Genomic DNA, 19,867 nt, shown 5'->3' with positions numbered 1-19,867 from the left:
TTACTTAGAGTTTGATGCTTCAGCCATGTAGAATCACTTACCACCACCGTTGCCACAAGCAACCCTTCATTCCTCAACATCACAGTTTGACAATTTTTACTCTTGCTGGTGAGTTAATAGTAGGACTCTGGCTAAAGTGTTATTTCCTTTGTGGAGCTTTCTCAAACCTTTCCTTAACAGCTCCTCAGCTTCCAGCACTGAATAGTCAATAATACATTACCCTATTACCACTTGTGAGATTCAATCTTATATGTCTCATCCACTGAACTATAAAACTGAAGGCAGAGACTAGACTATCTTATTGGACTTTAGAGACCAATGAATTATGTATATGACCAAGATCTAATGCAAATAACATTAAAAATGGGTAATTCATTTCTTTATTGAGCTTTCTTAGACAAGTCATACAGATGTCTCTAATACATTATAATTAAAAAAATTTTTTTTAAACATTTATTTATTATTGAGACAGAGAGAGACAGAGCATGAGCATAGGAGGGGCAGAAAGAGGGGGAGACACAGACTCTGAAGCAGGCTCCAGGCTCTGAGCTATTAGCACAGAGGCTGACACAGGGTTCAAACTCACAAACCGTGAGATCATGACCTGAGCTGAAGTCAGACGCTTAATTGTCCTGAGCCACCCAGGAGCCCCTCTAATACATTATAATTTTTAACACAAACAAAACCCAAATTTAATATTCACTTTGTTTTAAAGTTCCAAATTATTTTCTTTCCTTCTTTTTTTCTTTTTTTTTTTAATTTAAGTTTATTTACTTATTTTGAGAGAGACAGAGACAGCGTAAGTCGAGGAGCGGCAGAGAGAGAGGGAGAGAGAATCCCAAGCAGGCTCCACACTGTCAGCCCAGAGCCCAATGCGGGACTCAAACCCAACAAGCCGTGAAATCATGTCCTGAGCTGAAACCAAGAGTCAGACACTTAAACGACTGAGCCACCCAGGCACTCCTCTATTTCTTAAAACACAAAAATTTTATTTCCTTAATCCTAAATCAATAAACTTATTCTCAAAGGCTTCTAAAAGTCACATGCAATAGAACTATGCTCTTTTTAGATATCCATTTGTGTGTCAAGATTTGAGTTCCTTAACAAGGTAGAACAGTTTCACTGTTTATCAAAGACTTTAAGCTAATGAGTATGTGTTGTGTGCTGTTTGTTGTATCTGTCCAGTCAAACAGCTGTATACCGAACTGTCCACTGGGTGTCTCATGAGCATTACAAACATGTCCAAATAGCACTACCATTCAACAGTTGTTCAAGCCTAAAAGCTAGGAATCATCCTTGATTCCTTCCTTTACCCTCTCCTACAACATCCAATACATCATCAAGTTGTGTTAGCTTCAGGTCTAAAATATATCTAATTCTCTTCAGATTCACTGAACACTTAGAATTCATAATACATTGAGACAAGAAAAGTATTAAACTTAATTGTTGGCTGGATTTTATATCAGGACAATTAAGAAAAAAATGGACACAAAAAGTAATAGAGCTAAAATGGAAATTAAGCTAACTCAAATTCTTTTGGGAATAAAATGGAATATAAATAAATTAAATATTGGAGCTCAAGACTTCTCTTGCTATTACCAGGCCACACACTATGGTGCCAAATTCCTCAATGTCAATACTTAAAAAACAGTATGAGTTCCAAAAGACAATAATTTTAGTAAATATGCACACAAGAATATACAAATCATAAAACTGTACTTCAAGGTGAAATCAAAATGAAATCATACTTTAAGCTTAAAAGTTATATTGCAGCAAAATACAAGAATACCTAACGCATAAAACAGTAGTGCATTTGCCACTATTCTGAAAAATTTCTGAAGCAATTACTGGAGAATCTATCTGAATTTTAAAAGGTATGGAACTTGGCAAACAGTTGGAACTAAATAATAACTGTTAAATGAAGAGATTCACCTGGTTTTATACCTGAAATATTTAACTGTCCTGTTACTACCATACAAGTTGTATGATCATTAAGTCAAAATATTTTTTAAGCCCAAATACAAAGTAACAGCAACAAGTAGTAAAATCATAGGATTTTCCACTAAAACTATACCATCTCTAACCAGCTTTTCTTAAATCTTTACAAACCTATTTATATAAAAATATGCATATTACTAATACCTGTTACAAGCAACTAAAAAAACCAAAAGGTCTTTAAACTATACATCTGCAATGCATACCTTTAAGTGTAAAATATGCAACTCTGCCTTTCAAAATTCATCTTCCTATCTTTGCTCATGCTTTACCTGCTGCTGTATAACAGACTAACTTGTCTGCCATTCTTTTTCAGATACCAAAGCTATGCCAACCGTTAGGATTGATAGTAAAGGACACACTGTGAAGTAGGGGCCAATCATATGGGTCTTTAGGTAACAAAAAGATTTTATTCTTTGTTCTTGTTGATTTCAATGCTTCAGTTATTTCCCTAGTAGTATACACCAAACAAACTCCTTGCTTTCTTCTAGATCACTACAGAAATTGTCTTGCTAAAACATTTCCTGAGACTACTCCGGGCACCAACCTCCATCTTCCACTTCCTCCCAAAGTGCTTCCTCATCGCTACCCACAGCCCTTTATATACGCGTCTAATCTAGAACATAGCACAATTTACAACAGTTAATATGCCATCAGAACATGGATTCCCTGAAAATGCACACCCTGTCTTCTTATTCTATTAATACCAGCTACTACCAGCATAACCCATGACAAATAGTAGTAATTTAGATCTTTTCCAGTGTTAATGTCCAGAGAAAATGAATACAAATTAGAATTGACCAGTATACTTACGAAACAAATTTCTCTGCCCTCTTACACTTCATTATCACTTCACAATGGGACAGCTTTGAGTCAGAGAAGCTGGGATTCAATTCCTATATCCATCAATTACTAGCAAAGGAGAACTCAACATAAAACCTTTATAACCCTTTCTGAAGGGGTAAGCAGTAGACCTTAATTTTGAGAACTTGTTTTAAAATAAACCTCTGCACTACAGACTTGTATTTTAAAATAATAAATATGGCAAGCATAAAAACTAAAAGAAAATAAAAGTTATAGAAAATTCACAATAGTCTATAATCGTTTTTTGCACAGCCTAGACAGCAAGCAAAAATTTTCCTTAAAGGAAAGCCTCCTGCTCTTGGGTCAGAAGAGAAAATACAGTGCTTTCTCAAGATGGAAGTAAGTTAGGAGGATGTATGCAAGTTTATCCTCTCTCTACCTCCAAATTATATTCTTGTGGAAATAAAGTAGAAGTCCATTTGAATGACGAGGACAATAGTTTTGTGATATATACTAATGTTACTGAAATGAAGATATTTAATACAACAAATGGAAAAGAAAAGAGTTCCCAGGTTTGATTACTTTGTTTCTACACACAAGTTCTTACCTTTTCTTTCATCTCTTCCTCAATCATTCTGGTCCTCTAACCATTTAACTCATGAAACTGTTGGCTCCAGATTTTACAGGTCAATCCCAAATTCAAGTGTTTTGTTCCATTGTCTCCACAGCAAATTGCTCAAAAATTCCAAAATTTGGGTATTAAACCTATGGCCTCTGACCATGCCACCCTTCATCTATCTGGTAATGTGTCTTGATTTAAGCAAACACTGTCACTTCAGTCCCCATTACCCTTTAGTTTACACTGGAAAATACTTTGCCAAGCCCAGACTCTTAAAGTGTTCCAAAGCAATCTATCACCAACCTCATTATTCCATAACACAGACTATGAACCATATAGTAAAATTGAGAATACTGAGCTCCAGCTTTAACACATTAAGCCATAATAATATCAACTGTCCAACTAAAAAATTAAGGAAGACCCCCAAATTAATAGCATGGTTACAGAATTTTTACTTATCTTTGCAAAAACAAATACAGCACAGGAAGAGTCACCTTAGAAGTTTAACAGAGTTCAACACATATTTACCACTATATGGAAATAAATTATTTTTTGCTAGGCTACACTGCTTCAAAGCTGTGGTCAACAGACCACAGTTTTAAAGAGAAACTGGCACTTCCTAGTGAACCATTAACTCCTGAACCCCTTAAAATTTTCATTCTTCCCTTTACCACTTCAACTGAAACTTTTACGAAGTCACCAAAAATATCCAAATGACACCAAAATCTCAAAGCCTTAATTCCTATTGAGTATTTAACAAAGATGATCCTCCCCTTTTAAAAACTCCTTCCTTAGATCCATGAAGCAAGGGTCCCTTGATTTTCCTTTTTACCCTGCTAATTACTCCTTTCTGGTTCCTCTGCTTCCCAAATCCTAAATGTTGTATTCTCTTAGGGAACTGTTCTCTCCTCAGATTTCATCTTTTAGCGAGGTTATCCCCTACCTATTGTGACTTTAACAAGTACATTTATGAAGATCCAAAAATTTCTATTTCTATCCTGACTTTTCTCTTCAGTTCTAGTTCCATATTCAAACTGCTTATTGAACATCCCCCAAAGCAATTCAAACCTAACTAGATAAAAAGAAATCTACCTGACTTTTCAAATGCTTCTATGTCTCTTTCTTTTCATGGCACCTCTACCCTCCTTACCTCTTCAGCCTTAAGAACTCCTAGTAGTTTTGGGCTTTCCCCCCCTTATCTATCTGACTTGTTTCCTCTCACACCCCATCAATTTCAATTTCTGAAGAATCCACCTCAGTAAGTATCTCCTAAACCTGGCCTTTACTTTCTAGGATGGAGACAGAAAGTTGTTTTCATATAGGATACAGGTTACTTAATTTTCTTTCCTTTAATTACACTGTTTCAATTAAAAATAAAAAGATTTAAGAAATCCTTTGAATGAGGGAAAAGAACAAACTTAGTGGGCATAACAAAATAAATACTATAATTAACATTATTTATGTAATAATTACTTTTTGAATATGATAAACTAATTACATTAATTAATACATGTCAAGGAGTAAAGGCAGAAGAAATGCATTTTTTAACCATGCATGTAAAGCACCCTACATAGCACCTAGCATAGAGCATACCTTTAAATACAGAAAAATTGAGGGGTGCTTGCATGGCTCAGTTAGTTAAGCATCCGACTTTGGCTCAGGTCATGATCTCGTGGTTCATGAATTCGAGGCCCACATTGAGCTCTGTGCTGACAGCTCAGAGCCTGGACCCTGCTTTGGATTCTGAGTTTTTTAAACAGGAACTAGAGCTGGTAATGAGCACTGTGATCTCAAATATCTCACTCCAGTATGGCACCAAATTGCCTCTCTCTCTCTGCCCCTCCCCTACTTGCACTCTGTCTCTGTCTCTCAAAAATGAATAAACGTTAAAAAAAATTAAATACAGAAAAACTGACATGAGTATGTAAGATTTATTAATAGATGAGGAATTTAACAGAAAATTTTCATTAGCTGCTTCAGATTGGCTGAATTGGCAGACACCAAATTACCTTTACTTGTATATTCAAATATACTGCCAAATTTTTATTCTTAAAAAGCAATTTAAGGGGCACCTGGGTGGTCAGTCAGTTAAGTGTCTGACTCTTGATTTCAGCTCACAGTTCGTGAGTTCAAGCCCCACAATGGGCTCTGCGCTAACAGTGCAGACAGAGCTGCTTGGGATTTTCTCTCTCCTTCTTTTCTCTCTGCCCCTCCCCTCCCCTCTCTCAAAATAAATAAACAAACATTAAAAAATATAGCAAAAAAAAAAAGCAATTTAGTCAAATTTTGTGTGTACCCTAAGATTTGGTGCCATACTGGAGTGAGATATTTGAGATCACAGTGCTCATTACCAGCTCCAGTTCCTGTTTAAAAAACTCAGAAAGCAATTTTTAACTGTACATTGCATGTCTATTTAGACCCATCAGACAAATCATAAGCCAAATTCTAAAATGGTAGAATAAACTGTCATCGATGTTCTAATTCTTCCATTATTAATCTACACAGAAACCACATAAGCGCTAATTGTTTTATATATATATATATATATATATCTCCAATATATATATATCTCCAAAAGCTTGAGAATTACCTAGCAAACCAGAGTAAGTTTACAAGCTGTATTTTTGTACCTTCTCATTTCAACTCCCCAAGTCTAGTAATAACTAAAGCATTACTATTGAAGGATCTGTTGTGCCAATTTTTCCTATCAATGCATAAAAATGTTCTTGTTTAATAAATGGTATTTATGTTTTAAGATATAAAAAATTAAGTGTAATGAAGGATCTACTTTAATACAATCATTACCATTTTTCAAAAAGGAGAGACTAAGCAGAGATAAAGTCACGTTAGATTGCCAAACTTTTGTCTGTATTATTAGGTTTTAAATTTGTAATAGAAACACAGTTTGGCAACTCCTCAAAAGGTTAAATATAGAGTTACCATATAACCCAGCAACTCCACTCCTAGGTATATGCCCAAGAGAACTGAAAACATAAGTCTGCATAAAAACTTGTACACAAACGTTCAAAACAGCATTATTCATAAAAGCCAAAATGGGCAACAGCTCAAATGTCTGTCAAATGATGAATAAACAAAATATGGTATATTCATACAATGGAATATTGTTTAGCCATAAAAAGGAATGAAATACTGATAACATACTCAACAGATCAATCTTGAAAACATTATATTAAGATATACAAAAAGCATATATGATTCCATTTATATGAAATGTTCAGAATAGGAAAATCAATAGAGGCAGAAAGTAGATTAGTGGTTACCACAGTATTGGAGAGAGGGGGAAATAAGATGTTACTGGTAATGGGAATGGGGTTTCTCTTGATGATGAAATGTTCTGAAACTAGATAGTAATGACAGATGCCAGCTTTGTGACTATACTAAAAACACCAAAATACGCATTTTAAAGAGGTGCATTTTTATGGTATATACGAATTAATCTCAATATATGTGAATTTGCCTCAACAAAGCTATAAAAAATTTATAAAAAAGTTATAAAAAATCCTTAAAAGGAGGTTAATAGGAATTATTAGCAGCATCAGATCATGCTAACCAAGGCATCCAGTCCCATCCAGTAATAAGGAATATCCATCCTCCTCAAAATGAGTCTTACTCAGCCTCTGTTCTTCACTACAGACATTCTCATTAGAACATTAATTTGACAGAGTCAAGCATAACAAGACTGTAGAATCTGGTCTACACAGGGTAACACAAATAAATCACAATTAGGTCTACTAGAAACTTGTGCCAGTGAACTTAGCACACAACTTTTTCAGGGACGGATAGGTAAGTATGATGAATAAGAAAGATAAAAATGGGGGCACCTGGGTGGTTCAGTTGGTTAAGCGTCCTACTTCAGCCTAGGTCATGATCTCACCGTTGCCGAGTCCAAGCCCCACATCAGGCTCTGTGCTGACAGCTCGGAACATGAGCTTGTTTCAGATTCTGTGTGTGTCTCTCTCTCTCTCTCTCTCTCTCTCTCTCTCTCTCTCTGCCCCTTCCTCACTCATGCTCTCTCTCTCTCTCAAAAATAAACATTAAATAATTTTTAAAAAAAGATAAAAAATGGAGTTTTTAACATGACTTGATGTCCAAACCACACTAATGAAGCTAGCCAACGAATCTGGAAGACTGGATATTTAAGAGAAGAAGACAGTAAGCAGAAAATGGTGAGGGAGAGAGGGAATAATTAGTAAGCTAAGATTAGAGCTAAAGTCTAAACTCTGTCACTTCTATAACTCTAACCCAAGGTCAAGAAAGACTCAAAAAAAAATTTAAACCTAAACCTGGGTAATTAAACAAATACATTGTTCTTAAAGTTTCAGTTTATTTCTCTGCAGAAATAAATTGGAGATTATTTTTTATACTAAACATTCAGATTCCTTGCAAAAAGTATTTGATTCTGACATTGTTTTAGACTTAGTCCTGAAGGCCAGGCCACCCTACTAATGAAGATATGTGTACCCCAAGTTACCAAGGGCATGATTCGATCTTCAAATATCTCTTTGTAATAATGATAAACAATGTTCCTCTTTCTTCCAACATGTAAAACCCAACACAAATAATATGTTACATAAATATACAAACTTATGCTATAGAGGAAATACATGACTAAAAATAACTTAAAAATATAATCTAGAATGGGTTTCTTAACTTTTTTTGAGTTTATTTATTTATTTTGAGATAGAGAAAGAGCGTGTGCATGTGCATGAGCACAGCGGGGGAAGGGCAGAGAGAGAGAGAGAGAGAGACAGAGAGGGAGGGAGGGAGGGAGAGAAAGAGAATACCAAGCAGGCTCTGCATTGTCAACACAGAGCCTGATGTGGGGTTCAAATTCACAAACTGTGAGATCATGACCTGAGCCAATATCAAGAGTTGGGCACTTAACCAACTGCACCACCACCCAGGTGCCCCAGGTTTCTTAACTTTTTAAGAAAAAAATACAAAAGAGGCAAAAATTTTAAATAAAAGATGCAATATTTTGACAGCTTTTGAAACTGGGGTCAAAGTCACTGAAGAGAATATACTTTAAGAAGAAACTTTACTGGGGTGCCTGGGTGGCTCAGTCGGTTAAGCGTACGACTTCGGCTCAGGTCATGATCTCACGGTCCGTGAGTTCGAGCCCCACGTTGGGCTCTGTGCTGACAGCTCAGAGCCTGGAGCCTGCTTCAGATTCTGTGTCTCCCTCTCTCTCTGACCCTTCCCCGTTCATGCTCTGTCTCTCTCTGTCTCAAAAATAAATAAACATTAAAAAAAAAAAAAAGACGAAACTTTACTGAGTCAAGCAGAAGATATGTCAACATGTTTAACAGTCTTATGAGGAAAAATGATAAATAACTGAAACTTCAGCTGATTATAAGAACTATTAATTAAACTGGAAATATGATGCCACATAACTATCCTGCATAAGAGCATTTTACTTTAAAAATGAATCATAAATTTTGTTTTATTGTAATTGGTAACTTTTATAAACTGATGCTTCTCTCTGCTAAAGATGGATATATAGAAATACCTTGATATAAAGAACTCCCACAACTCAACAACAAAAAAACCAAACACCATAATTAAAAAATGGGCAAAGCACTGGGTAGATACTTCTCCAAAGAAAATATACAAATAACCAACACGAATGTGATTAGATGCTCAACACCACTAATCAGCAGGGAAATGCAAATCAAAACACAATGACATATTATCTGACAACCCATTACAATGGCTACTATCAAAAAAATAAAGTAAGTGTAGGGGGACTGTGGAGAAACTGGAATCCTTATGACTACTGGTGGAAGTGTAAAATGGTACAGCCATTACGGAACACAGTATGGCAGTCCCTCAAAAAACTGTAACTTGACATTACCAGATGGTCCACTATTTCCACCTCTGGGGATATATCCAAAAGAATTACAAGCAGAGTCTTGAACAGAAACGTGTACACTCATGTTCTTAGCAACGTTATTCATGATAGCCAAGAGGTGGAAGTAAACCAAATGTCCACTGATGGACAAATGGATAAACAAAGTGTGGTACACATCTACAATGGAATATTATTCAGCCTTAAAAGGGAAGGAAATTTCAACACATGCTAAAACATGGATGAACCTTGAGAACATTATTCTAGTTGAAATAACTAGAATATTGTAAGTAAATAAGGTACTTACAAAGTCTTAAAAATAAAAAGTGGAATGGTGGTTGCCAGGGACAGGGAAAGGAGGAGAATGGGACTTCTGAGGACAGAGTTTTCATTTTGCAAGATGAAGAGAGTTATACACATTGGTTGCCCAACAACATGAATGCACTTAACATTAGTGAACTGTACACTTATAAATGGTTAAGATGCTAAGCTTTGTATTTGAATTTTACCACAATTAAAAAAATATATAATGAAAAGCAACCCTTTCTTATTTGCTTAAAAATAAATGTCCAATCCAGTTATAGAAAGGGTACAAGCCGGTTGTGGGTAATGTCATTGAGTATCTCAGATTACCAGGCCACACAACATTCATAGAACATTAGATAGCTCTGATGAATGACCAATTACGGTTTTCAAAAAAAAAAAAAAAAAATCTACTTTTCCAGTTTGCTGACATACTAGATTCAGACATTTATCGTAAAAGAGTGAGATTCAATTATCACCCTCATTAGAATGAATGATCTCACATCATTTTCTCCTAACCTATCCTATGTGCCAGATTTTCTTTTAGGTGCTACAAATATAGTGGTAAATGGGACAAAATCCCTACCTCATATAGCATACATTCCAAAAGTATATCCTGGTTGTGTAGCATTTATTATTTCTGCCTTTTATATCCATCATTTGTTTACATGTTTTAACCCATCCTTACCACAGCTGCTATCAAAAAAGATTACAATTCCCTGTCTGTCAGAGACAATCTTTTATACTTCTCTTTATTTCCTGAAAGTGCCTAGTGTCTTCCATGTACTATATATTAAACAAAGCCGGCAAGAATTTAAAACAAAAAAATTTTTTTAATGTTTAGTTGAGAGAGAGAGAGACAGAGAGAGAGAGACAGAGCGTGAGCAGGTGAGGGGCAGAGAGGCAGGAAGACACAGAATCCGAAGCAGGCTCCAGGCTCCGCTCTGTCAGCACAGAGCCTGACGTGGAGCTCGAACTCACGAATGGTGAGATCATGACCTGAGCTGAAGTCAGACGCTTAACCAACAGAGCCACGCTGGCACCCCAAGCATGGCAAGTTTTTTAGACATAATGGTAACTGATAACCACATTCAGAACATCACATAATCAATAAAACTGGCATTCTACTATGATAGTTATAACACACTTAGTTCACTAAATTGAAATAATATAGTCTGTATAAGTGGAGATACACACTTAAACCCCTTTTATTCGGTTCTTTATTATATTACCTATAATGTCACCAAGGAAAGCTTTCAATCTTTTATCACCAGGGAAAAAATGTGCAGAATAAATGGGTCACATAATACACACATTTAAAAAAACTCATCAACATATCCTTAGAGATGAGATGTGCGTGTGTGTGTATATATATGTGTGTGTATGCCTTACGTATATACATATACATATATAATCTAAACATGTAATACATTAAATTTAACTTCTTAAAATATATACACTCAATACATGCAGATGCTGAAACATTGAAACCATACTGACAAGTTGTGTCATGGATTCCCAAGACCACCCTCAGAGTCAATGATTCATGAGGAAGAGTCCTAGGACTATATACAATCATATTCACAGCTATGATTTATTACAGCTAAAGGACACAAAGCCAAAGCAACAAAAGGAAAGATGCATAAGGCAAAGTCCAGAAGAAACTAGGGACAAGCTTTCAGTGTCCTCTCCGAATGCAGTCACATAGGACCCATTTAATTCCTCCAGTAATGAGTAATGGTAACACTTGTGAAATGTTGTCTTCCTGGGAAGCTCATTAGAGAGTTAGTCCCACGTGTTTTTATTGGGGGCTAGTCACTGCCTTGCCCAGACTAAAATTCCAGACTCCCAAAAGCAAATCAGGTGTTCAGCATAAACATACACATACAGTAAAGGTATGGTAAGCTACTCTTATCATGGAATGATGGGAACTCTCCCAAAGGTGTAAATTCCCAGAGATTAGCCAAGAGCCAATCTTGCAAGCATGCCATTCTAAGGATAGCAGTTTTAGGTTTGCTATGTTAAATCTATTTTGCTCACAATTGGAAAATAAAAAACAAACTCCCTCTCCTCAGTATTTCTTTCCTTATAAGTAGTCAACCATGTTAAACTTCTTTATTAATAGATATTTTGTTTCACGAAACTGCTACAATGAACATACTTGGACATACGATTTTATGCACAGATGCAAATATTGTAAAGAAAAGATTCCTAGAGGTTGACATGCTGGTTCAGAATATACACATCAATTCTATTAGAAGTAGCCAAACTGCCTTGTGAAAAATATTTCACCACTTTACCTTTCTGTCAACAGATCAAGAATGCTAGTTTTTCTATTATCTTTACCAACAATTGCTATGATCAATTTTTGAATTTTACCAAATTTGGTGGAATCTAGTGAACCCCCACAAAATTTAATGTTGATTAAATATTTCTCGAATTATTAGAGAGTTTGGTGACTTTTCCCCATGTTCGGTAATTATTTGCATTTTTCTTCTGTTAATTACCATTCATAATATATGCTCATTCTTCTATTGGGAGTGTTTTTATCAATATATAGAAGCTACTCATGTTTTATATAATCCATCAACTGATATATGTGTTGAAAATATTTTACCTAAATCTATATGCTTACCTTTTATATTACAGATTTTTTTTAATGAGGTCAAATCTGATCTTTATTATTATATTTGTGCTTTAAAGTTAAGTCAGGAGAAAAAGTATTCTAATTCAGAATCAGCTTTGCCCCTAAATGATGTTTTCATCAATCTCTTTACATCAACATAATGACTCCCTCTAAACAACTATTTATTACATTAAAAAAAAATTTTATCCAAATAAGGTAGTTTTTTGAACTTGCTTATTTTAAAATAAAATGAAGAAAATAAAAAAAAATAAAATAAAATGAAGAAATCTGATGATTCAGCTACTTTTTATACTAAAAAAAGTAGTCTTAGGCAAAGTGGTATGTTTCTGCATTACTCTGTGAGGTAACAATTCTTAGGTATCCAGCTAATTTCTAATAGGATGAGGACATAAGTGTGACTCAATACTACACCATCAGCTTGACTTCTTTGGGACATACAACACTTAATATTCAATGTGTAGTGTGGGTACACTGGCAATCTCTGGGGTTAAATTATTTTAGATCATATCCTCTATAACCAAATAACACTGATTGCTTTAATTATAAATCTTTTGCTGACCAGAACATTTCATGAACACAGACCAAATCTACTTTTATCTGTGGAAAACTGACCTAACATTTATTCTAAAAATTCACAGTATTTTAACCTATTCCTTGTTTGTTGTCTTAGAAAATACTTATAGGGGCACCTGAGTGGCTCAGTCAGTTGAGCATCCGACTTTGGCTCAGGTCATGATCTCACTGCTTGTGAGTTGAAGCCCCACATCAGACTCTGTGCTGAGAGCTCAGAGCCTGGAGCCTGCTTCAGATTCTGTGTCTCCCTCTCTCTCTGCCCCTCCCCGCCCACGCTGTCTCTCAAAAGTAAATAAACATTTAAAAAAAAATTTAAAGAAAATACTTATAAATTCACCAACCACTCTACTATATTAGCTATTTCTGTAAGTGCTATTTTTTTTACTGCTCTTATGTAATGCTGCTATTAATTGCTGTTTCCTAAAGTCCATTTATTATTCCCACTCTCATTTGTTTACACAGAGTTCCCTATACTTGTAAAGTCTCTCCACCACAATTCACCTATCCTTATGGATTCATTTTAAAAATCCTTTCTTATAAAGCATTCCATGACTGTCCTAACAGTATATGACTTTTCTCTTTTAGGAATCCTCACTGTACAAAAATGTCAATGTACTTAATGCCACTGAACTGCATACTTTTACAAGTGGTTAAAATGGTGTACATTTTACCACAGTAAAACAAAGCTGCAAAAAAAAGGGAATCCTCCTGGCACTTTGTCCTGTAGTATTGTCCTCAGTTTTGCATTAGTTATTTGTGTACTTCATTATTTCCCCATCTCTACTGAAAATGAGCCTATCTGCCTTACTTTTACATACTAAATTAACGCTACACTCTTTCAATAGAATTTTATCTTTCAGCGAAGTTGTTACATTGATAAGAGACTTTAAAAACATACAATCATATTATCAGTAGATTATTAAATATTATTTATCAAAATATACACTAAATAGTAGAGTACTAAAGACATATGAACAGAAATGCTTTGATTGATAAGTTTGCAGAGATGAAGTCACCTCCCATATGTGATTAAAAATGGTTCACATGTATATCCATTGATGGATGAATGGATAAAGAGGTGGTATATATATATATATATATATATATATATATATATATATACATATTTGCAACTATGTGGATGGAACTGGAGGTTATTATGCTAAGCGAAATTAGTCAAAGAAAGACAAATATCATATGACTTCACTCATATGAGGACTTTAAGATACAAAACAGCTGAACATAAGGGAAGGGAAGCAAAAATAATATAAAGACTGGGAGGAGGACAAAACGTAAGAGACTCTTAAATATGGAGAACAAACAGAGGGTTATTGTAGGGGTTGTGAGAAGGGGAGTGGGCTAAATGGGTAAGGGGCATTAAGGAATCCACTCCTGAAATCAGTGTTGCACTATATGCTAACTTGGATGTAAATTAAAAAAATTAATTAAAAATTTTTAAAAATGGTTCACACGTGGCACACCTAGGTGGATCAATCAGTTAAGCATCTGGCTCTTGATTTTAGCTCAGGTCATGATCTCATGGTTCATATATCAAGCCCCATGTCAGGCTTGGTGCTGGTGGTACGGAACCTACTTGGGATTCTTTCTCTCCCTCTCTCAAAATAAATTAATAAACTTAAAAAAGAATCCCGTGGTAAGAGACATGGGACACTAACATGTGTAATCCACACTCAAGTGTATTTAAGGTGAAGAATGTCAACAAATAGTTGACAGCCAGCAGATATGTTAACAAATTCTAGGTGTCAGGCAAACACTTATTTCAAAAGTTCTGCCAGTCACTTTCTCAAATTAGGGGTGGATGATCATGCTGCTGGTGCCATCCGTGACTACACTGAAAGAGGCAATAAAACATAATAGTGAATAGCATAAGTTTTATAGTTGGAATAGTGCTTCCACTTACTACCCATGTGACCTTGGGCAAGTTCAGATTCCTCATCTGTAAAAATAGGACTTGGATTAGTCTGAGGATCCAATGTAAAGGACCTAGTGATATTTACTGCAGAGTTTATCATATAAACAAGATATATAGCATTATATATATATATACACACACACGTCATTATTTGTGTTATCTGATAAACATACTTTGCAAGTATATTGTAGTGACTAATTTATCTAACAAGATTTACCAAGCACCTATCATACAGCCATTGGCTAGGTACCGAAGTATAAAGACAAGACAGACTCAGGCCACTGGATCTCAGAATCTCTGATTCTGGATCTCTGGTCACTGAAGTCCTTACAACCTAGTAATAGAAACAGAAAATAAATATATAACTGCAATATCATATGGTGAATTATAATCAAGATAGATGCGAAGTGCTATGGGAGCAAACATGGAGAAAACCTTTACTTTGTCAAACCCTGTATTTCATTAACAGTTTTCTGCCATATCATATACGTTGATGCACCTTAAAAGAGGAAACTTCTGCATGGCATTACCTACTATTTGAGGTCTACTGCTCCCACTGCTCTTACCATGCTGAAGGACAACGTTGGCCATCTGTTTCCTCATCTACAAAATGGACATAATATCTTGCTCATTTGGTTGTAGTGAGAAGTATGAGAGTTCATTAAGCACAAACTGGCACCACCTCAACATTTGTAGGGCTTTAAAATCATTTCCTGGATTCCATAATCTCTGGGCTTTAAGCCAGCTCTGGTTGCAATGGACGACCATTTGCTTTTGTGATAGAATGCCATGTAAACAGCAGCACAACAGTGGCAGCACAGAGGATAGAAATGGAAGAAGGGATCCAGGGTTAAATGAGGAGAGAAAATAAACAAAATCAACAGATTGGCTTTTTGACTTGTAATCACTCCCTTCCCCAGTTTTTTTTCCTTGAAATGACTATAGGAGGTTTACCTTTCAGGACAACTCCTATGTATGACGGGATTTCACAAACAGGGCAATTCTCCCACTGCTTTGAAAAATAAAATAAAATCTATTCTTTCCTATTAACAACTGCCTAAAACTCCCTTAATATCTTCCATTTCTAAAAAAAAAAAAAAAGAAAAAAAGTTTTTAACGCAAATCTGTCATACCTTCTTCTCAGTGCTTTTGACAAGGTAACCCCAGGACTCCTAATCACCAAGTCCAGGTTTAAATTCAAATTCTCTTTGAAAATCCTCAATCCATTTGGCCTCTACACCACCTTCCAGGTTCTGCTCCTAACTCTAGCAAGCACTGAGAGTTTATCAACCTCAAACAGGCACTTAAGTGTCTCTAACATTCTGTATTCCTTTCTCTTTATTCTCTCTCTCTCTCTCTCTCTCTCTCTCTCTCTCTGTGTGTGTGTTTTGAGAGAGAGAGAGCGTGTGAGTGGGGGGAGGAGTAGGAGGGGGATGGTGGGCTCTGTGCGGACAGCAGAGACCAACACAAGGTTTGAACTCACAAACTCTGAGATCATGACCTGGGGCAAAGGCAGACACTTAACCAACAGAGTCACCCAGGCACCCCTCTCAGTATATATTCTTTACCTCAGAAATCTCATCTTCTTCCATGAGTTCCACAATCAACCCATACACACACAAAAAATTACAATCTAGAGGGCCAACCATGACACTGACCTGAGACCTAAACTCAGTACATCTACCACTGAATCAACTCTTCAGATTCATCTTTCATCCCGTATTCCCTATCTCATTACTATCACTTAGTGTCCAAGTTAGCTTAGATGAGTACTTCCTCACCTTCCAATATGACCAAGTCTTGTGAATGCAACCTCAGAATGCCTTCTGAATTTATCCCTTTTCATTGTCTTCAGGCCCTTCTGCTTCAACTAGTGGAAAGCTTTAAGTGGTCTCTCCTTCTGTCCTTACCCTTCTACATTTTATTCTCCATACAGCAGCCACATGATCCTGTTAAAGTTAACATAACACCTAAGAGTAAAACCCAAGAGTAAGGTTCTCATCTTACTTAGAGTAAAAGCCATTCTTCTTCTTCTTTTTTTTTTTTTTTATGTTTATTTATTTATTTTGAGAGAGAGAAAGAAAGTGCGAGCAGGAAAGGGGCAGAAAGTGAAGGAGATAATCTGTCAGCAGAGTCTGATGCAGGGCTCAAACTCACCAACTATGAGATCATGACCTGAGATGAAACCAAGAGTCGTATGCTTAATCAACGGAGCCGCCCAGGTGCCCTGAGTAAAAGCCATTCTTACAATGACCTACAAGAACCTAGTCAGCCGTAACTTCCAACCCTACCACAAATCCACTTCTCTGTCACCTATTCTGCTCAAACACAGAATTCCTTCAACACTCTTAACTCAGGTCCATGGGACCTTTAATACTCTACCTGGAATGCTCTCCTCGCAGATAACCTCATTTCAAGTTTTGGTTCAATGTCTTCACCACCTTTTGTAATAGTATCTCCTATACCTGTGATAATGGTAGATTGATCCTATTCAAAGCCTATTTTTCATCCTTCCATATTTTAAACCCACATTTGACTTTGCAGTTCTTTTGACCTACAAGATAGAATCTATTCCCCCACCCTCTGAGGTAGAAATGGTATTGTAACTGGCTTTGGTCAACAGAATGTGATGGAAGTTACAAGTGTGCCAGTTCTAACTTGCGTACTTTCCCCCTCAGCTGCACCTCTGCAACAGCCACGTGCCACAGCCGATAGTCTACTGGGGAATAAGAAACATATAGTACAGTGCCAAGCAATCCTAGTCATCCCAGCCACAGCCAGGCTAGATGTGCTGACAGCCAGCCAACCCTCAGAAATACGAATGAACTCAGACAAGAGCAGCAAAATTGCTTAGCTGACAAACCAATGGCATGTAAAATATGTATATATATACATATATATATATATGTATATATATGTATATATACACACACACATATATACACGTATTTTTTTTGAGAGTGTGTGTGTGTGTGCATGCGCACGCACGCAAGTAGGAGGGAAGAGCAGGGAGGGGAGTGAGGGAGTCTTAGGCAGGCTCCATGCTCAGCATGGAGCCCAATGCAGGACTCTATCCAAGGACCCTGGGATCATGACCTGAGCCAAAATCAACAGTCAGATGCTCAGCCAACTGAGCCACCCAGGTGCCCCAAGAATATTATTATATGCCACTAAGGTTTTGTGGTTGATATACAACATTATTGTGATAATGGATAACTGATATACTCTACTTTTTTTCCTCCTTACTGTTTACTGGCCTCTGTAGCACTTAATATCTGACCTAGTTATATTTACTTGTGTACGATGTTATTTTCTCTTACCAATAGAATGTATGTTCAATGAGGAGTTGTAGTCTTCAGGGTCTAGGATAAGACCTGGTAACAGTAGGCATTCAATAATTATTAAATGAATAAATAAAAATAAGCATGATGAGGGACACCTGGGTGGCTCAGTTGGGTGAGCATCTGACTCTTGATTTTGGCTTAGGTCATGATCTCATGGTTTGTGGGTTCGAGCCCTACATCAGGTCTGTGTTAACAACATGGAGGCTGCTTGAGATTCTCTCTCTGCCCTTCCCCTGCCAATGCTCTCCCCCCCCCTCAAAATAAATAAACATTAAAAATAAAAAAAATAATAAGCATGATGATTTAATAAACCATTTGGATCTATGTATCCTTGTCAGGTATCTTTTTTTTTTCTTTTTAAGTTTATATATTTATTTTGAAAGAGACAGAGACAGCACAAGTGGTGGAAGGGCAGAGAGAGAGGGAGAGAGAGAATTTCAAGCAGGCTCCCAGTTGACAGAGCAGAGCCTCATATAGGGCTTGAACTCATGAAACCATGAGATCATGACCTGAGCTGAAACCAAAAGTAGTATGCTTACCGACTAAGCCACCCAGGTACCCAGGTATCTTTTCAATCCAGGGAAGCCATTATATTCAGAGCTAGTCTTTCAAATCACTATATCACAAAGTGTTAAAATCAAGATTTTTACAAAGTATTATAATTTTACTCAAAATTATACTTTGTCATTAGTAAATACTTTTTTAAATTTACGTATATTATTTGTTTAGGCTTCATCTCATCCTAATTTTTAATATGTATTTTACAATAATAAATTTTACACAGTTGTATAAGTAATGTATAAAATTATAAATTAATGAAACTGTATCCAGAAGGTGCACACCTAAAAATTTTAAAACTCAAGTTTAGGCAGCTCTTTCTGCCCATGGGCCCTGTCCCCATGCTTTACCACCTTTTTGCACCATAAATAAATAAATAAATAAATAAATAAATAAATAAATAAATAAAGTTTAGACATCACTGGCTTAGAGAATAAAGTCAAAACTCCAGTTACTATCAATGATATCTTCAGATAATTACATTATACACATTATTTTTTTCTCGATGATCCAAGACAGTCCAAAAGAGAAAAAGAGCAAGGGGTTGCCTTTTTCTTTCACATTTATTTTACTTCTCACTTAATGCCATTTACCACTTTTCATTCCTAACTATCATTTATTTAGAATAACATCTAACACATATTATTCACATTTCAACTAATTCTCACACTGCAAAATACTCCTGTTTTGTGGATAAGGAAACTCAGATTCAGAGTTGTTTAAGTAATGTACTCAAAATTACATACAGTAAAAATGGCTAAGTTTAATCCAGATAAAACTTGTGATCTACCACTGCTGGAATACCCAATATAACAACACCAGGCACTCAAATTGCTAAAATCAAATATATCATAAAGATATGCTACTTTTGTCTGGTCCTTTCTGTCTTGACATCTACTCATTCCTTCCTTAACCTCCTATGATTAAATTCCCTCCCACTAGTATGAAAGATTACTTTTCTTCCCTCTTCTAGTTACAACATATCTTAAAGATAAAAGAGTGACAATTTATATATATATTCAATCTACAGTCTATTTTAAAATAAAATTCTCTTTCTTTTTTTTAATAAAATTTTCTAACCCTTCTTTAACAAGAAAAATAAGTGATATGATAATTATGGAATATACTTAGATATGGCATAGTATTAGATATGGCATAAACAATATATGGTTTGCAACCAATATAAAAACTGACATATAATAAAGTAGTAACAGAAAATTAT

General features: G+C 35.8%; 1 protein-coding gene across 6 annotated transcripts in view; it reads right to left on the bottom strand.

Moving 5' to 3' along the window:
- PTPN12 (protein tyrosine phosphatase non-receptor type 12) overlaps positions 1-19,867 on the bottom strand; it is a 102,137-nt gene that overhangs the window by 65,668 nt on the left and 16,602 nt on the right. The window contains exon 1 of one of the 6 annotated variants that reach the window (XM_047097374.1): positions 3,407-4,780. The exons of the other annotated variants lie outside the window; for them this stretch is intronic. Coding sequence (XP_046953330.1) covers positions 3,407-3,433 — 27 coding nt within the window. The 5' untranslated portion in view covers positions 3,434-4,780. Of the gene's footprint in view, positions 1-3,406; positions 4,781-19,867 lie in introns of those variants that run through there. 6 annotated transcript variants of the gene reach the window in all.

This window comes from Lynx rufus, unplaced genomic scaffold (genome assembly GCF_022079265.1).
Source record: "Lynx rufus isolate CCGP_SWC_20201006 ecotype Redwood Valley unplaced genomic scaffold, mLynRuf1.p SCAF_4, whole genome shotgun sequence".
Classification (NCBI taxonomy): Eukaryota; Metazoa; Chordata; class Mammalia; order Carnivora; family Felidae; genus Lynx; species Lynx rufus.
This window is presented reverse-complemented; position numbering and strand designations above follow the sequence as displayed.